Source organism: Pinus tabuliformis, chromosome 1_1 (genome assembly GCF_031772625.1).
Source record: "Pinus tabuliformis cultivar Carrire ecotype Pingquan chromosome 1_1, CPIR1, whole genome shotgun sequence".
NCBI classification, from domain to species: Eukaryota; Viridiplantae; Streptophyta; class Pinopsida; order Pinales; family Pinaceae; genus Pinus; species Pinus tabuliformis.
In genome coordinates, this window is record NC_142297.1 from 986,135,929 (window position 1) to 986,150,519 (window position 14,591).

Here is a 14,591-nt window from a genome sequence, read left to right on the forward strand (position 1 = left end):
GGATCTTAGTTTTCGTTTATATATTTTTCGGAGTCAAAGGTTGAAACAGTGACACGTGGCACTTCATACAAGTTCGCTCTGCTGAACTAGTCTATAATCAGGTCACTGCGGGAGATTGTGCATAACTCTTTCTTGGAGAATCCAATTTGGATCAGACTAGTGGCATTGGAAAGAGGACATAGAAGGCTACTATAGGTCACAATTTCAGAACTGGATGATTCGAAATTACAGAGATACATCAGATTCAATATCAGGCTTCTACAAAGTAAAAAAAAGGTGTGTAGTTTTTTTTAATTTTTGCATAAGCTTGGTTTGAAGGAATTCAAAGGGCATAGTAAAGCATTATTATCGGTAACTGATGCCCCGAGGAAAGAAAATGCAAACACCTAGTAAGGAACCTGAAAGCTCTAGCATGACTCATGAAGAAGAGGAAGAAATGCTACATGATATATCAAAATTACAAGAACAAGTGCAACAAATGTCACGCTCACAAAAGCTAACAGATGCTAAGATAAATGGCGTGGAATCTAAGATAAAGGGCATGGAAGCTCAGGTGAATGGCATGGACGCTAAAATTGATGGCATGGATGATAAGATGGAAGAATTGAAGATAAATATGAATAAGTTGCTACAAGAAATGGTCACTAAGGGTGAAAGAGTACTAAAGGAAACTCATGATGAGAACAAAAGAAATGTTAATCATGATTCCATAGACTCTAATGTTGGATCGAAGACTCACCATGTTCCAAAAATCGATATGAGGAAGTTTGATGGCAAGGATCCCGCCACATGGATATTACAGATGGAGCAATTCTTCGATCTCAATAATGTGCAAAACACACAAAAGGTACGTATGGCAACTTTATATTTGGAACCAAATCAGTTTGTATGGTATCAATGGCTTTGTTCTCGTAAACAATTTATCACTTGGGCAATTTTTACGGAAGAATTGATAGCACATTATGAGGATACAAAAAGCAACACTTTTTTTAGCCAATTGATAAGTCTCAAACAAAAGGGTTCAATAATGGAGCACATTGAGGAGTTCCAAAAATTGAACATAAGGGTAAAAGATATTCCAGAGGAGCATAGGATTGATGTGTTCATAGGGTCTTTAAAGGATAATATCCAACATGATGTGCGCCTTTGGGAACCTGATTCATTAGAGAAGGCATTCAGGTTAGCAAGAAAAATGGAAAGCAAAATTATGGCAACTAGGAAGCATACCATTCACAACTATAAAGACGGAAGTGTTGTTGCCCATAGTCTTCCACAACCTACAAGGTTGACACCACAACAATTGGAAGAAAAAAGAGCAAAAGGGCTTTGTTACAATTGTGATAGCAAATACACAAAGGTCATAAGTGTGCTGAGAAGAAATTATTCTACATAGATTGTGAAGAGGAAGAAGAAAAGGAGCAAGAAAGGTCAAAAGAAGAGGATATATTCCAGGAACAAAGCCTAGATGAAGAACAAATAAATCCGACCATATCTTGTAATGCATTGGCGGGAATTACCACTCCTCAAACCATCAAGATAGAAGGACAAATCAAGAAGAAAAAGGTAATAGTGTTGATTGATTCAGGAAGCACCCACAATTTTATTCATTGTAGGGTAGCAAAAGAATTGAATTGCTTCCTATATCCAGCACCAGAGTGTCAAGTGATGATTGCAAATGGAGGAACAATAAATTGTTCTGGAAAGTGCCATAATATCAAGCTATCCATGGGAGAATATGTATTGACTAGCCCAATGCTTTCCATTCCAATGGGAGGTGCTGATGTTGTACTAGGAGTCCAATGGCTACAATCCTTGGGTACAATAGCTTTTAATTTTCAAGAACTTTTCATGAAATTTTCTGTGGAAGGAAAGGAAGTTGAATTAAGGGGTATTGCAGGGAAACCAGGAAAGATAATCAGCTCTAATGGCATGACAAAGCTTCTAAAAAAGGAGCAAAGAGGTGTAATTGCACAATTATGTTCGCTAGATGTTTCCACATTGGAATCATCTATTTCTCCAGATCTCCAAAAAGTCCTGGACAATCATTCCAAGGTATTTGAGACTCCCAAAGGTCTCCCACCTATGCGTGATCATGATCATGCTATTCATCTGATTCCAGGAAGTGTTCCTCCAAACATCAGGCCGTACAGATATCCATATGTCCAAAAAAGTGAAATTGAACGTATGGTTGCAGAAATGCTAGAGGCTGGTATAATTCAACCGAGTCAAAGTTCTTTCTCAGCTCCAGTAGTATTGGTGCACAAGAAGGATGGATCATGGCGCATGTGTCCAGATTATAGGGAGCTCAACAAGCTCACTATTAAAGATAAGTTCCCCATTCCTGTCATTGATGAATTACTGGATGAATTGCATGGATCAATTTACTTCACCAAGTTGGATCTTCGTTCGGGATATCATCAAATCAGAATGAAGATTGAAGACATTCCGAAAACGGCATTTAGAACTCATGAGGGTCATTATGAATTTTTGGTCATGCCTTTTGGCCTTACCAATGCACCTTCAACATTTCAAGGTTTGATGAATTCAATTTTCAAACCATTCCTTAGAAAATTTGTGTTAGTATTTTTTGATGATATACTAATCTACAGCAAGTCTTGGAAGGATCATGTTGAACATGTTGACAAGGTGCTACAACTATTGGAGGAGAAACAATTATATGCAAAAAGATCCAAATGTTTCTTTGGAGTCCAGGAGGTGGAATATTTGGGTCATATTGTATCTCATGAAGGAGTTAAGGTAGACCCTAGCAAAATTAAAGCCATTAAGGAATGGAAAATCCCCACATCCATAAAGCATCTGCGAGGATTTCTTGGGTTGACAGGGTATTATCGCAAGTTTGTTAAGAATTATGGGAGAATAGCAGCACCTCTAACAACATTATTGAAGAAAGATTCATTTTCATGGACTCCGGAAGCAACAAAGGCCTTTGAACATCTTAAAGAGGCAATGTGCCAAGCACCGGTCTTAGCTACACGGACTTCACAAAAACCTTTATTGTGGAATGTGATGCTTCAGGAAATGGAATTGGTGTTGTTCTAATGCAAGATGAAAGACCCATTGCTTTTGAAAGTCGTCCAATCAAGGGAAAGTTTTTAAGCAAAGCTATTTATGAGAAGGAAATGTTGGCAATACTCCATGCACTTAAGAAATGGCGACCCTACCTAATGGGAAGACACTTCAAGGTAAAAACGGATCATGATAGCCTTAAATACTTTTTAGAACAAAGATTATCCTCTGAAGAGCAACAAAAGTGGGTCACAAAGATGTTGGGTTATGACTTTGAAATCATCTACAAAAAAGGGAAGCAAAATGTGGTGGCAGATGCACTCTCAAGAAAGGATGAGGATGTGGAAGCATTGTTGTGTGCCATTTCTATTATCCAACCAGATTGGATAAACGAAGCAAAGGAGGAATGGAAGAATGACGAAGAAGTGTGGGCACTTATTCGAAAGCTACAACAAGATTCCAGTACTTCTGATACATTTAGCTGGAAAAATGATTCGTTATGGTACAAAGATCGCTTATACCTCTGTAAGAATTCCCAGCTAAAACAAAAGATTCTTATGGAATTGCACACTTCTCCCTTAGGAGGGCACTCAGGATTTTTAAAAACTTACCACAGGGTTAAGAAGGATTTTTTTTGGGATGGCCTTAAATCAGATATTCAAAAGTTTGTGGTGGAATGTTTGGTTTGCCAACAAAATAAAGTTGAAACAATTAAGACACCGGGTCTATTACAACCTTTATCCATTCCAAGCCAACGTTGGGAGGAGGTTTCAATGGATTTTATCACAGGTTTACCCAAGTCTGAGGGAAAGAGTGTCATCATGGTGGTAGTTGACAGACTTACCAAGTATGCACACTTTTGTGCATTATCACATCCATTTAAAGCCAGTACAGTTTCTACTGCATTTATGGAAACAGTTCAAAAGCTACATGGAAACCCAAAGATTATTGTAAGTGACAGAGATCCCATTTTCACTGGAAATTTTTGGACAGAATTATTTTCTTGTCTTGGTACTCAGTTAGCTCATAGCTCATCTTATCATCCTCAATCTGATGGGGAAACTGAGATAGTAAACAAATGTTTGGAAGGATATCTTCGTTGCTTTGTATCTGATAAACAGACACAATGGGTCAAATGGTTGCCTCTGGCTGAATGGTGGTATAACACTTCCTTCCATACAGCAACAAAAATGACCCCATTTATGGCACTTTATGGGTATCAACCACCATCCATCACATCATATTTAAGAGAAAATTCTAAGGTTCAGGCAGTGGAACATCACATCGAACATCAACAACAAGTCCTCCAACTCTTAAAGGATAACCTTGTGTTGGCACAAAATAGAATGAAACAACAGGCAGATCAACATCGCAGTGAAAGAAGTTTTGATGTAGGTGATTGGGTATTCCTACGGCTACAACCATATAAGCAAATGTCCCTAAAGCAAGCTAAGAAGGATAATAAATTATCACCAAAGTATTATGGTCCGTACAAGGTGTTGGAAAAGATTGGTACTATGGCATACAAATTGGAGCTTCCTGCAGCTTCTCGATTGCACCCAGTTTTCCATGTTTCATGTTTAAAGAAGGTTATAGGCGACAAGCTCCCAGTTCAAACAATATTGCCAGAACTTGACGAGGAAGGAAAAATTATATTGGAACCGGAAGCAGTCACAGAAACAAGAACTCGACAGCTACGAAATCGATCAATTTCAGAGTATCTTATCAAGTGGAAGAACTTATCCGCTGAAGATTCCACATGGGAGGATGAGAATTTTATGCAGAAGTATCCAGAACTGCTCAAGCGTTGAGGACAACACTTTTTTGAAGGAGAGGGGCATGTTGGGTCCCTATAATACTAGTGATTACCCCATTACTATTGTATTTATACCCCTTATTTATATTGTTGTGCCCCTATTACCCCCATATTGTTATTTCTATGCCCCATAGAATCCCTCTATTGTTATTTTTGTGGCTTTATATTATTATTGTTAGGTCGGCTGGATTATATTGTGACTCCTTAGACTCCTATATATAGAAAGGAGGTTTTGTCATTTGTATCATAAAAGAATTGTTCATTCATGTAATGTAAAGGAGGTTGCCCCCTCGAAGAGGCTGAATTCTAAGGCGTTGATCTCTCTTTTCTATCTTTTCTTGAGCCGGTTTCATAACAGCTTACCTCAAAACATATCATTTTGGGATTCAACTGCGTTAAGTAAGTCATTCACGTATGACCATTTCCATGAGAGGTAGTCGTAACTGACTAATTTCTCATGATTTTTGAATAGTTCACTTAGCACTCATTACATCGGGTGATGCTCACAGGGGTGAAGAAGTGGGATTGAAACTAGTGAAATGAATCACATAGCATCAATCATCACTTTCGGGGCTTGCACCCGGTAACCAGGACTTCCCAGGAGGTCACCCATCCCAGAACTCCTCTGGCTCAAGCGCGCTTAACTGTGGAGTTTTTCCCCGGAAGTGATGATTGATGCTATGTGATTCATTTCACTAGTTTCAATCCCACTTCTTCACCCCTGTGAGCATCACCCGATGTAATGAGTGCTAAGTGAACTATTCAAAAATCATGAGAAATTATTCAGTTACGACTACCTCTCATGGAAATGGTCATACGTGAATGACTTACTTAACGCAGTTGAATCCCAAAATGATATCTAATATAATGCACTACGTAAATCCCCATACTTACCTCAAAACAACTGAGATGAATGTGTCGATGACTGTTAGGTGCAATATGGGATGTGAGAGCTACAAGGTCGATGTGAGGAATGAGCTCTATAGCGTCTGGTTCATGAGTTTTGATAAAAATGAAGATGTGACGCACATGCCACAAATCTAGGAAGAGTGACACTTGGTGGGAGGTCTCTGAAATGATCCTTACATGCAACCTCCAGCTACTAAAGGTAGATCCCTAAATCAAGGGACGCCTTTGCATGCTGCCTTGGGAGAAGCAACCCATGCATGCAAATCAATTTTTCTCGGTCCCGGAGGGAACCGATCAACTCAACTCCACATTCAAAAGTTTACTCAAATGGGAGGACTAAATGCTCATTTCTGGGGGGGAGTTGGGCTAGCTACCTAGAGTGATTGCAGAATTTTTGGGCAGATGAGCTGACTGCTGGCCAAGATTGTACAATTTCTGGGCTGAGCAGTCCCGCTCGGAGGAATTGAGCAATTTTTGCAGTGAACAAGGACAAACAGATTTGCTCAATTTTGGAGCCCAACAGGCTGTCAGACAGAGCTAAGAAATTTCTATATGGAAGGCTTGTTGCCGTCAAGAATTGCGCAATTTCTTGAGGGAGCTGATTTGCCTGTAGCTGGAACAAGTCCGGTGAAACAACCCATAGGGGGCTGCAACAAGATTTTATGTATAGGTTGTCATTTTGCAAGAAAATCACTGAAGCTTGTGTACTTGGCACGACAAGACAAGAGATGGTGCTGTGAAAGTTTGGTAGGGAGGCTCCAAAACGAAGCTAAGGCAAAATTTTGGAGGTTGGTTGTAGCTGCTACAACACTTGGCGACACATTAGTAGAACTCCAGCTCTCTGAATGAGCCTTGTTCATGAAGAGCAAGTCTAACACCTCTGAAACTATTGTTCAGTTCTTAGTTCGTCTTGGTTTCCACACTGCTTGATTGTAAGATGTAGCACCTGCCAAGCCCTTGGTCAGCCGATCCACATTCCAAGCCAAGCCAACATAGTTGTTTTGATTGGGGTTGAGGAGTATATGATGCAAAAGTAGTATAGTCGTCAGAGTCTTAGTTTCATCTCTGATTTTTCTCCGCTGCTAGCGGGCCTGGATAGTACCTCGACAAAGTCACACAAGAACACAAGCATGGATCCGCTGCGAGTGAGCCTGGTCAGTACCCTGATGAAGTTATTTGCATCATCTCTTTGTGTAGGAAGCCTTTCTCTTCTTTCACCTTATTCATTTTTCATTTTTTTTCAAAATTTTTTCACTTTTCCATTTTTCATCTTCATAAATATGCATAGCACTTATTCATTTCAGAGGCAGAAGAGGGATCCTGACTAATTGAGAGTAGAATAGGTTGTTCCTTCAGAGAAGTAGTTTATGTATACCTCTGACATGATTCTTAAGGTTTCCCCCCTTACCTTACTCTACTTGACTGAGTTGACAAGGGTTAACCCAAAAACAACCGACTAGAGTAGGTGATACTAGTTAGCATGCAAGCGGTGTGTTTTCACCAAAGTTCACCTTGAACAGTACGTATTTTCCATTGATGTATCATGGACTGAAGACAACAAGTTCTTATATAAGAGAGCAGAACACAGATAACCAAATGTTGATATTTGTACAAGTCCTCTCGTACTTTACCCAACTTGTTTGAAGAGTCGCACACAGTCCATGTGAAACTAACCTATGGGCAATAACAATCAAATAAACCAAAAAGGAAAGCAAGAAGCAGAAGAAAATGTGGAAGCAAAGAAAGTAAGAAAACAAACAAGCAAGCAAAGAAATAGACAAAGAAAGAAGCAAACATGCAAGCAAGGAAACAACTCAAAAGCAAACACTACTCCTACTCCTAAGCTAATAGTGCATGTGTCATCTCATGTGAAGTGATACTTCCAATGCAACCATCGCCACATTGGTTGACCCATGTTGGTGAAGGCATGGTCTACAAACAACAAATTTGCACAAACCTGCAAGCATGAAAGATATAACGATAAAAATGGACACACTCCAAGTCTACAAGCGACGATAAACCAAAGATGAGTGAAAGTGCATGACATACACTCTGTGGAGCTTCCATGGTGTTGTGTTACACTGCATGCAGATGTTGAGTGTATGCATTCTCTTGACTATGACATGCAAGCAAATATGAGAAAGGTAGACCACTCACGTTGTGCATGTGTGCTTGTTGTGTAAGATTCCTCAAATGCATGAGAAATGGGATCATGTAGTTCGAGTGGAGGAAGCAAAATCTAGGTGTTTGGTTGATCTTCAATGCAAAGCATAGAGTGATGAGGAGACATGAGTGATGAAGGTTTGCATACGTGTACAAACATAATTAACATAACTAACTACAATTACAATATTTGTAGGGGACTAAGGACTTGGGTGTTACAAAACACTTGGAATATACTAAGAGCGATAAAGGTTTATGTTGTGAAAATGTTATATGAGGATGGTATTTCTAGATCTATATGGCGATTGAAGGTTGGTGACAAGAAATTAATTACAATATCAAAGTTTCCCTTGTCCCCTACCATTCTTGGCATACACATTGGTAAGTTAGAAGAGTATTTCAAACAATAAGGTTGTATCGACATAACACTATAGTATACTAATTATCACTCTTATTTTGTTCTTTTCACGAGGATTGTTCTTTTGGGGAGAATTCCTTATTATCTTGGAAAACAACTAAGAATCCTAAGGATAAGATTGTTAATAATGAAAAAATGAGTGTCATGGTGATTAAACCCAAGAACATTACTTATGGTACTTAACTTGGATGAAGTTTCTTCATATAAATATCCTAGAATCTATATCTATCACAAGCTCAACCCACTCATAGCATTGAGAAAATGATAAACAGATGGTGAAATATTATTATGGACTTGAAAATAATTGTCAAAAAACATATTTTTTAATATGGGATAGAAAAATTCCTCTTTAACACTCTTGTTAACTCTATTATTTTAAATGGTTGTAATATTTGGGGATACAATCTCTCCAATAGTGGAGAAGGATAAAATATTTCCATGACTAATTTATAACGTATAATCTCAAAATTCATGGAAAGACATCTATCTTGTTTTCATCATAGAGACAAGCCTTTGCAATTGAGAACATGCTTATGAGAAGGTATGTAATGTAAAAGAGAGGTTAAACATGGAAGACACGAGACTTCATAAAATTGGTTAACTCTACTCAAAGCTACTTTTTAAGTGATGACTCTTGGCTAAACCACTTAAAGAAAAATATGACATCATTTTGCTAAATAATATTAAAAATATTATTAAATTACAGTCTAATAAAAATTAGGAAAAAAAAAGTTTAAATATTATACAAACTAATTTATCCAAATATCTAAAACCCAAATAAAAATATTTATAAATACTAGAATATTTCCAAATTTAAATTTTGAAATATTTATTACACCACTGCATATAACTGTGATGTACTAAAATTCAATAGATCATAATCATAATACAAAACTGTAAAATAAAATTATAAGCAAAACGACTCCTTTACATCGATAACAAGTCTAGTAGGGTACTGGTCGCATCGCGAAAAGGGTTTAGCGCTATTTAAACTAATCGAATTTGTAGTGTCTATCGGGTAGACAGAAGATCATAAGGTGGCCATGCATTTATATTATTTGGCCATGTACTCGGTATCGCCTCATGGTTAAACAAGCAATCCAGAGGCAACGTGGGCAACTCCAAGTGCCGTTGCTTACAGGACTTAGTCTCCTCACCGAACATGACCGGTTCCAGGAACTCAAACAAACTACCTTCATCGTTCGCTTTACTTAGATCAGAAGAACAGACTGCCTCTTCATTCCGAGAATGCAATGAAGAAGCCCCGGTTTCTCGTGTTGCATTTGATAATTGGCCGCTGCCATTAAGAGTGAATGAATTAGGCATTTTTTCTTCATATTTGTCACCAGCTGAAAAAGATGGATCTTCTTTAGGCTTTATGGGTTGTTGTTCCATCGATTTCCGAGAAGCACCCTTTCTGTATATCCGGCATAACACCATATCCATGTTCTTCGGCACATGTCAACTTACATTCCTTCAGTAACTTTGTGCCAGAAAAGTGAAGCGAGATACTCCCCAGCCTAATAGATAGAGCACCTCACTTCTCTCAAAGCAACCGGCAAAAATCGATCCTGAACTTGGCTTTATTAACAGATAGTAATAGAATAAAACATAAAAGGAGGTTCGCATGTTCATTTTATTTATATTTTAATCGATGCGGGTGATATAGGAAGCATAAGACTGAAAAAAAAGATGAAAACAGTACCTTGTTTTTGGAAAAGCTGAAATCTGGTAACCTATACTCGTTCATGATCCACTCCGTCTTCTGCGCGCTGGGGGCTTTCCCTTTATAAAACACCAGAATTTTCTTTATACCGATACAGTGAAGCAGCTCGTTGCGAACTGCTCTGTCTGAACCAGTGGACTTCCAGAAACCAGACACCGTCAATCTGTTAGGCCGAGCGCATGACTTACCGTGAATTCTTGGAACGAAAAACAACGATTGTCTGTCGCCAACATGAGGCAAACCTGCAAGATAAGAGTGCAGCAGTTAATATTCGGGATTTAAAAAAAAAAAATTCTAATTTGAAACAGGGGAAAACGATTGAGTGAAGTATACATGGTAGCTGCCAGGGGTCATATTGATACAAGTCCAAGGTCGGTATGATCAAATCGATTTCCAGTGGATGGTCGGGTTGGACTCTTTTCCTCAGATAAAAGCCAAGCAATTCCTCTTCTGTGGGATAGAATCTGAAACCTGGAACGTCCATTAACTCTCGCTGCACATCCCCATCGTCGTATATTTCTTCTAGCATGTCCATTTTTATTTACACCATGAATTCCATCGCCCAGCCACATGTAAATATATAACTCACCGGTTACTTCGACGTCAAGGTATCCGAGGTTTCTTCGCTTCCAAGAAATGGGAACACGAGAAAATGGTTGACGAGGACACCGAAGAACTTTATTTTATCAAACACTCAAATGTACTTTTCAAAACGGTAGTCTAAAACGGCCACGGTTTCGGGGGGAAAACCATAGAAGTTTTGAGAAAATTTAATGGGAATTTTCTGAACTCTAAATTAAAAAATTGAAAATTAAAGAAAATTTAACATGATTTTAAAAAATTCCAGTAATTTTTTTAAAATTTCAGTAATTTTTTTTGAAAATCTAGATTAAAGAAATTTGAGGATTATGTTGCGATATGTGTTTTTGTTTTTGATTGAAATCATAGTTACCAAATTTAAGTTTGTATTTGGATTGGAATTCGATACCATACTACAAAAGTTTAAATGGAAAATTTTCAATTCAAACACAATTTTATAATAAACATTTTAAAAACTTGTGCTTTTCATTAATTTTTTCCATGATTTATTTGAATTTTGAATAATTTTTATTAACTCTAAATAATATAACAATATTACTAATCATCATAAATCCATTTTAAGTAGGATCCAACAGAGTATATATGATCAAATTTCATTATTTAAATTGTATTTTTAAATGCAGAGTATATATAGGACCAAATATATAAATTAGTTAACATAGATCTTTAAATATTTTATTTAAATCTTTTGTTGAAATATTTTTTAAAGTATAAGATTTAAATATAGTACAGACATATATTTTTTATTACAACATATTCATATTTTTTATTACAATAACATTATTTTTCTTTTTAAAACATAACTTTTATTTTTATTTTTATTTTAAAAATATTTAAAAAACAAACATATTTATCTTAAAAAATCTAAGAGTCATATTTTATATCTTATTTTCTTTTTTTTAATAAAATTTACATAGAATTTTTATTTTTTAATTTTGAAGCTTATATTTCTAATAAATGAATATTTATAAAATCTAAGTTAGAAACTGGTTATCTATAATCCTTTCCTAAATAAAAAATTAATTATTCATAAATTAAATTATAATAATTATTCATAAAATTAAATTATTTTTTCACATTTTTTTTTATTGATTTATACTTTTCCAAAGTTGAAAAAAAAAACAAAAATTCCCTAATTTCACCTCTTTTTTTTTTTTTTTTTCCTTCTTTTACTCTCATTTCCATTCTTTGTTTGTATATGCCATAGTCTATGTACTTGTATTCAAAGGCAGCGTATAACATCTAATGGATAATCGTTTTAGATATGAGAGATATTCATATAATATGATTTTTTTAATTAATCACCTATGCACGAGAATTAACCTACTAAATTAACACCTTAGGTCACGAATCGGATCGAATTGAGGCGAACTGTTCGGCACTCGAACTGGCGAATTTCCGTATTTTTCGATGTGCTTTTTGTGCGCAATGACAATGAATGTCTTTTTCGATGAATTTCTGTGTGCTGTGTTTCGTTTCGAATAAACAACAAAAACTTTCTTTTGAAATGTGTTGAATTTCTGAACAAGTTAATGCCGTCTTTTATTTCGAAGAAACAACGAAGAGTTACTTTGGAAATTGCTTCACATCTTTCTATTTGATGGGGAAGCATGTTATAATAACAATTATTGTTCCTCATTCTTTCCGCGAATATATATATATATATATATATATATGCACTCGGACAAATATGGCCATGTACGTTGCAAATTCTTCTCTTAACGAACCTTGAAATAAAGCTCGCATTTTGTGGGGTCGTGACATAAGTTTAACTATTAAAAACTTTTATGCGCAAGGAAATAAAATTATTCTAATTTTGTCCACATGGGGTAGCTCAAGCGGCAAGGGCCGTGGAAATGAAGTCTCACCGAACCGGAAGTCTTGGGTTCAAATCTTGGGCTACCCTTCCCCCGTAGAGGGGTACATAATGGACATGTAAATCGGAGAGTCCCACCCCAGCTTACAAAAAAAAAAGACATAAGTTTAACTAAATCGCGCCTGCTTGTGGAAATGGTGACTGATAGGATTATTCTTAGCTATATATTGTTTGGGAGTCTGGATTCTTGGTCAGTAGTGTTCGAATATTTTTTTAATGGTGAAAATGGATTCACATCATTAAAAACATTTAAAAACATTTAAGATACCTAAAATTTTGAAGTTTAACAATCTTTATCAAATTTTTTCTAAATATGACCGGAATTTCCTCCACCTCTTTGGATTAGGCTTATTGTTTGAGTTGTAAATTCAAGCATTTTCCTTCATTCTTAGTAAGCTAAAATCCCAAGGCGCAATTATTAACTGTGGAAATTGCAACTCATGAGTAGGGTCGTGGTTTCACATTTCCAAGAAAGTGATGATGAAATATTTACTGTGATCTTTATAAATTCTTATGTGATATATATATGAGGGTTTTTATAGTTTAGAATGAGGTGATGCAGTGGTGTATATATATATAGTAAATAGAGTAAGGTTTAATTAGAAAATAAATAAAATCACATAAATTTTATTATGGGAGAGATGTTTTAGTGTAAATAATTAAATGTTGGTTAAATAAATAATAAAAATTTAAAAGAAATAAAAATAATAAAATTTATATTATTATAATTTAGATTTATGTGATTTATATTTTGATTGTTAAGAATTTTTTTTGAAAAGATCACATCAAAATTTAGTTGTCCATTTGAAAACAAGAAGACAAGATGGAGATGAGATCATGGCATGGGATGGAGATAATTAAATTTTGAACCAATGTAAAAGTTAGTTTTCACTACATATTATTATTTATTAATAAAAAAAAATTAATATATTCAAATGTTCTTTATTAATAAAAAATAATATCTAGTCAAAACTAATGGTTAGATTCTAACATTCAAAAATTAATTAAGGGGTCCACAAATTAATTCTGATGTATGTTCTCCAAAAAAATTCTTAGCAATCAAAATTGAATTTGTTTAATTGTAATTTTGTTTTTATTAGTAAAATTATGAATAATTTTTTAGATAAAATAATTATACTAAAATATATAACATATAAATAGTAGCTATGGGTTAAGATCCATTTTACCATTTAAATTAAAATAGTGGTAAATTAAAATAATGATTTCTTAACCATCTTTAAAATATAATATTAAGAAAATAGGATCTTAATACTTACATTATAACAAAATTCTTAACCATAGATATTCATCCAAATTCACCATCCAGTTAGAACACCTGAGTAATTAACAGTACGCTAAAGGACGGTAAATATATATAAGTTGAAGCCTGTTACTACAAAATAAGTCGAGACCCAAATAACAAAAAACTTATAGCGAGTAACAAGTTCTTCTCTAAATCATAGGAATCAATATACAGTATGCTAAAGGAGTGGGTAAATATATATAATGGGTAAATATATATAAGTTGAAGCATGTTACTAAAAAATAAGTAAAGACCCAAATAACAAAAAACTTATAGCTAGTAACAAGTTCTTCTCTAAATCATAGGAATCAATATATAATACAAACTGTAACTATGTATGACATACAACCCACTGCACAAACTATACAATCACTACAATTCAATTTTCTCGAACAAGTTCTTCTCTAAATCATAGGAATCAATATATAATACACACTGTAACTATGTATGACGTACAACCCACTGCACAAACTATACAATCACTACAATTCAATTCAATTTTCTCGAGTTGATGCGTCCTTTTCTCAGAAGACAAATTAAGAGAATATTCAACAAAGATATCCATGTTTTACCATCTACATTAGACTCATGCATTAGTAATACTTAATACTTGCAATAAGCAAATAATACACGCAAAATTAGAAGCACAAGTCTTATTTACAAATATCCTGAGACAACTAAACCACCGATATTAGTGTAGCCACATCATGATTTACAGAAGGCAATAGGATGTTGAACCAAAAACGAGCCGGA

General features: G+C 35.3%; 1 protein-coding gene across 1 annotated transcript in view; it reads right to left on the reverse strand.

Moving 5' to 3' along the window:
* The window catches only part of LOC149217832 (NAC domain-containing protein 22-like), a 198,308-nt gene extending 187,712 nt beyond the window's left edge, over positions 1-10,596 (reverse strand). Inside the window, exons 1-2 of the mRNA XM_089390374.1 lie at positions 10,393-10,596; positions 10,039-10,301 (exon numbers count right to left, since the gene is read on the reverse strand). Coding sequence (XP_089246500.1) covers positions 10,039-10,301; positions 10,393-10,594 — 465 coding nt within the window. The 5' untranslated portion in view covers positions 10,595-10,596. The remainder of the gene's footprint in view (positions 1-10,038; positions 10,302-10,392) is intronic.
* Between the last annotated feature and the right edge of the window lie 3,995 nt (positions 10,597-14,591).